The sequence below is a fragment of the Rousettus aegyptiacus genome, unplaced genomic scaffold (genome assembly GCF_014176215.1).
Source record: "Rousettus aegyptiacus isolate mRouAeg1 unplaced genomic scaffold, mRouAeg1.p scaffold_m13_p_14, whole genome shotgun sequence".
Taxonomy (NCBI): domain Eukaryota; kingdom Metazoa; phylum Chordata; class Mammalia; order Chiroptera; family Pteropodidae; genus Rousettus; species Rousettus aegyptiacus.
The window spans coordinates 33,734,592-33,740,591 of record NW_023416289.1 but is presented as its reverse complement, the minus strand read 5'-3'; the positions used below and the strand labels follow the sequence as shown (position 1 = coordinate 33,740,591).

Sequence of the window (6,000 nt, the reverse complement as noted above, 5' to 3'; positions counted from 1 at the left end):
TAGCTAAAGCCTTTGTTTATGCATTACATTTGGACTCCCAGTTTTCACAACATCCATAGTTTCCCTGATTCTCTGGTCTGAACCATCACTAATTGATAATATTCAGTTCTTTCCCTTCAGAATGAATTATCTCATGCTGTTCAAGTTCTGAGTTGTTTCATAGTATCTACCAGCTGGACAAACATACATATGCCCCAGGACCCAGAAATTCTACTCCTAAGTATATATACAAGGGAATTAAATACATATACACCAAAAGCCAAATATGTTCACAGAAGAATTTATTATGACCCTAAGCTGTAAAGAATTGAAAAGTTCACCAACAGTGGATTTGATAAAATGTGATATAATCATATAATGGTATTCTATACAGAATGAAAATGAATCAACTTCTGCTACATGCACTAATGAGTTTTAGAGACATAATGATTAATGAAACAAGCCATATATATAAAAATACATGGTATATAATTCAATTTATATAAAAGCTTATAATATTGAAAAACTAATTTGTAATGTTATAAGTCATAATTGTGGTTAACTTTGAGGAGGTAACAAATAATTTTTATTTCATATTTGCAATGAGAAACACAGTTCACACCTTTCTTTTTAAAATTCTTGTGTTCACAGTGTGGTTCATTGACTACTGCCAGTCATGGTTTACATGATAGGTATTAATATTTAAAATAAGCAATTTTACGGGTAGTAACTTGACAAAGGAAGTTTATATCTGATGAATCTAACAAAAAAATCGGGCTTGTATTGTCAATAACTTTTGTCATTTAATTTGTCTTGTAATTCTTTTGTGTGTGCTTTATAGGCTGGCAAACAATAAGTAAATATGTGGTATAGTACCTTAAACTGCTGAATATTATTACACTTGCAAGCAACATTATGTACAGGGTTTACTATGACTTCGAAAGTTTTTACAAAAAAGTCACATCTTTTACTATATTCCCATGGTTCCTACCTTGTGAGTTTTCTGATGGACAATGAGGTTTGACTTACAACTGAAGAACTTCCCACATTCTTTACATTCATATGGTTTCTCTCCTGTGTGGGTTTTCTGATGGCGAATGAGGTTTGATTTCCTACTAAAGGCTTTCCCACACTGAGGACATCCATTGGATTTCTCTCCTGTATGTATTCTCTGATGGACGGTGAGGATTGCCTTCTGACGAAAAGACTTCCCACATTCATTACAAATATAGGGTTTTTCCCCTGTATGAATTCTTTGATGGAGAGTGAGGGTTGTCTTTTGACAAAAGGACTTCCCACATTCATTACAAATATAGGGTTTCTCTCCTGTGTGAGTTCTCTGGTGGACAGTGAGGGTTGTCTTCTGAATAAATGCCTTCCCACATTCATTACATTGATATGGTTTCTCTCCTGTGTGAGTTCTCTGATGATCAGTGAGGTATGACTTCTTTCTAAAAGCACTCCCACATTGAATACATTCATAGGCTTTCTCTCCTGTATGTGTTTTGTGATGTCTAGTGAGGGTTGCCTTCTGGCGGAATGACTTCCCACAATCCATACAAATGTAGGGTTTCCCCTCTATGTGTGTTTTCTCATGAAGAGTGAGGGCTGTCTTTTGACGGAAGGCTCTTCCACACTGATTGCAAACATACGGCTTCTCACCTGTGTGAATTCGCTGATGTTCAATGAGATAAGACTTCCTTCTAAAGCTATTCCCACAGTAAGGACACTGAAAAGGTTTCTCTTCTGTTTGAGACCTCTGATGTATAATAAAAATGGACTTCCTGCAAAGAAATTTCCCGTATTTGCTAAATGCATGGGGCTTCTTCTCCATAAGATTTTGTGGATTTGACTTTTTGATGAAGGCTATTCCATCTTTATTGCGTTCAAACGATCTTTCTCCTCTGTGAGCTCTGGTATGTGTAAATAACATTCCTTTTATAAGGAAGGACTTTTCACATTCATTATGTTCAAATGATTGCTGTGGAGTTTGAACCTTATGATGTTGAATAAGCTCTTGTTTACCACTCAGACTCCTTTCTGTTTGTTTATAAAGACTCGCTGCAGTATGAATTTTCTCATGCTTAGTATTGAGAAGTGATTTCTCCCATCCATTACTCTCACCAAACTTCTCCCCTACAGGGCTGATATTTCTAATGACTAATTCTGAAATATTTTTCAAAACCTTTCCATTAGGTTTATGTTCATGCAGGGTTCTTTTTGAAAGAATACAGTTCTTGCCTACAGTAAGTGTTTTCTCCAAAATATTACTTCTTTCCTTAATCAGTCTTTTGTGGTTGATGAATACAACTGATCTAAAATGACTATCTTGGTACTCTTTAAACTTCATTAAAACATCTTCAGCTTTCCCATCTTCTAGAAAAGAATACAATGAATAAGAATGTGAGTCTTCATATAAAGGTGATGGATTAAATGTATATACAAACAACCCATGGTGGGACTATCTCACTACTGTGGTCTATAGAACAGCAAACATAAATTACCTCTTGGTAGGAAAAATGCATAGAACAAACACAAATCCTGCTATACTGTTAACATGGTGAAAAACTGGCGTAAGCAAAAAACATATCTTTGGCATATTTAAATATAAGCTACATTTTGCAGGTGTAATAAACACAAGGACAAGTAACCAAAAGATGGTGAAAGTAGGATTGTTCTTGAAATAGGCAGTTTCAGAGAATGGAGTGAGCCTATCAAGAGTACTAAAGAGTGAGCAAGGAAAACTGTTCGGGTAGAGATCAAACCCACATATTTATTTACTTATGCCTAAATAAGTGTTATAAAATGCTTCCCATTTTTTTTTTCTTCACTTGCATTTAGCCCTTCCATGGCAAATGGAAGCATTCATTTCCTAATGTTGACAGAAACACTAGTCTATAGTCTAGGCCATAACTCCTCATATAACTGATTTATTTTCTCTTGAAAGAGAAGAACTAGGGAATTAATTCCATTAGGAATTATAAAATAAACCAGAGGACAAAGCATACTTGCAACATGAACATAATCACTAACTGCTGCTACATCGATTTATTCTTTTAGAGTGATAGTCGATAATTAAATTCTCCTCACCATCAATTCTAATTTTTCCTCCTTTTAATTTGCTAAATTACTTTTTTAGTTTTAGAGAAGGATGGGTTCAAATTTTCCTCCCAATGCAGTAACATGCCTTCAATTCTGCTATTTCCTATTGGGGCTGTGAAGAACTGTATTCTCCAATGTATGTGTATGGCACCAATTGACCTTCCCTATTATATTTCTTACAAATTCTATATCTTACTACTGTTACCTTACTATGGAAAGAACTGGGAGAAAATCATGGCAAATTCAAGTAGTAATTACAGCAGTCCACACCTGAAATAATATGGCTTTCATTATGGAAGTTGTCAGTGGCAAATGAGAATATTATTCTGTAAAGATATTTCACAGACAGAAATAACATAATGCAAATTGCGAAGATAGTATAACAGAGATGATGGAATCAACCTAATACTCCATAGGGGGTAATTATGGGAACAAAAAGATATAGAAACAAATATGAGTGAAGTAAAGATAATGACTATTACTTCTGATATATTGATAACCAAAAGATTGAGACAACTGATTGCTGTATTGCTGCAGGCAAATTACAACATACCACTAGAGTTCAGGTAGGAGAAATGGGCCAAAAAAATGTCTATCTGAAAGCCATTTACATAAAATAAGGAAATCACAATTGTGAATGGATCAAATTAATATAGAGTACAGAACTTTTATAGTGACAAGAACTGAGTATGAAGAAAGATCCTTTACACCAATGAGAGCTTACTGAAATAAAATCTACTTATTCAACAAATATTTATTTTCTTAGGCAATGTAAATAAAGGGAAGAAAAGAACCAATATGTGAAAAGGAACTCCGAAAAACAGGATAAGAATCAGTGTTTTTTACCCAAATCAAGGTGGGCAGATATCAAGAATTTGAGCACTGTGATATATAACATGGAGATTTATTGAAAGGAAATGTTGATACTGATATTATTCCTTTGGTCCAAGGTTTATAGACTTTAAAATCTGATAGCAGGTCCCAAGGTGAGAATGGGATGTGAGACTGAGTACAGGAAACAAGTATAAGGCATTGTACAGGAAAAATAAAGAAAGAAAATGAAACTAAGAGGGAGATAAATATTAGACAATGACTTCCTTTTTACCTTTTAGATAATTTAAGAATGGCTATAAATAGGAAGCTATAACAAAAAAAGACAGAAGACTGAATGTTAAAGAAAGAGATAAAAGAAAACAAGAAAGACCCAAACCAGCAGTTACCAAAGCGTGATTCATGAACTGTGTAATACCTGAGACCCTTACGAGAGTTACACAAAGACAAAACTATTTTTGTTAATAATAACAACAATTTGATTGTCTTTTTAACTATGTTCATATTTGCCCTGATGGGGCTAAAGCAATAATTAGTGTCTTATTAGTACTTATGGAATTTGAATATATAGAGGTGATGGAGTGATGACACAGAGAGATGTCATTAAAAGAAGGTTATTATTATCACCATTTCCTGAAGTAAAGGGATATGCCATGCTATGCAAGGCTACATGAGGAAGGATAAGGTATGGTCAAGAGACAGAAAGGAATGAGGGGAAAACTTCAGCATAAGTTTTTACCGGGGATTGCTTCTACAAAAAAGGCAAGGTAGTGCAGGAGAAACAGTTTAGGATTGGCTAGTTTGAATAGTGTTGGTAGGTTATGCGTCATAGGGGTGGTTTCTAGTTGTCTGGTACCTGGTCCTGAGTGATTTAGAGCAGGCAACATATTGGCTTGGTGTGTGAGTTAGATAAAGGACATGGTTGAGTGTATAAACATGGGGTTGGTTGATTTGTGTAAGAAAAGCAGGCTCACCAACAAAGTACTTACTGTCTCTAAGAATTAGCTAGCTCTGGAAAGGGCAGTTTTTCCCCAATCAACAAGGCACCTTACAGATGTCAAAATATTGTAAAATATAGAAAATATAAAAAATATGATTTATACACTGGGTAAAATGCTGACACAGAATAAATAAAAAAACTGGCACCAAACTATAATAATAATCGCCGCATTTCTAACTAGCATATACTCAAAGGAAAAAAATGTTTCACTTAAGACTGTTCTTGATAGAGCAGAAAATAATTATTAATTTAATTAGATCCCCAACCTTGAGTACACATATTTTCAATATTCTGTGTGATGATTAAAGAAGTATGCATAAAGTACTCCTGTTTCACAACAGAGTATAATGTATTTTGTGAGGAAAAATGCTCATCTAATTATTGAGTTGCGAACTGAATAACTATGTTTTGTGGAACAGCATTTTTACTTGAAAGTACAGTGGACTAGTATTCAGACATGGGTATCTGGTAGACAGTTTCTTGAACAATGCAAGCCTGTCAACTCAGAGAAAACACTTGCCAATATTTGTTACAAATGATAATATTCAAGCTCTTATCTAAAGGTCATTATGTTGGAAAGCTTATTTTTGCAATTATGTCAACTTCCTAATACTTTAAAGACTTCTCTGATGAGATTGCTGGTGATATTAACAAATGTGGGTTTGGGTTTTTTTTTTAATATTGGAAATGTGATAAAATTCAGAATATCTGTACATGTCAGTGAACTGTTGATTCCAAATGACCAATGCTAATGTTACCAAAAAATACATGGGTAAAAAAATTTACTTAAATAGACCATTGGATTTTACATCACAATGTACAAAAGTTCAGTATTATGGTCTCAGATTCTATACTCCAACTGTTTCGAAACTATAAATTGTTAAGTTTGTGTATAGTGTTTATGGAGAACATCCAGAACAATCTAAAAAGGCTTTTAAAATACTTCTCTCTCACATTACATATACACATGAAGGAAGATTTTTTTTCATGTATTTCATTTAAAGCAACATATTGGAACATATTGAATGCAGAATCAGATGTGAAAATCAGCTGTCTTCCATTAAGCAAGGCATTAAATAAAGTTCAAT

The 6,000-nt window shown here is 34.0% G+C and overlaps 1 protein-coding gene across 13 annotated transcripts in view; it reads right to left on the bottom strand.

Moving 5' to 3' along the window:
• Positions 1-264: 264 nt before the first annotated feature.
• ZNF382 (zinc finger protein 382) overlaps positions 265-6,000 on the bottom strand; it is a 32,482-nt gene continuing 26,746 nt past the window's right edge. For 9 of the 13 annotated variants that reach the window (XM_036232165.1, XM_016119631.2, XM_016119630.2 and 6 more), the window contains one exon: positions 265-2,355. In XM_036232165.1, coding sequence (XP_036088058.1) covers positions 950-2,355 — 1,406 coding nt within the window. In that variant the 3' untranslated portion in view covers positions 265-949. The remainder of the gene's footprint in view (positions 2,356-6,000) is intronic. The other 4 variants (XM_036232167.1, XM_036232172.1, XM_036232174.1 and 1 more) reach the window with 2 other exon arrangements.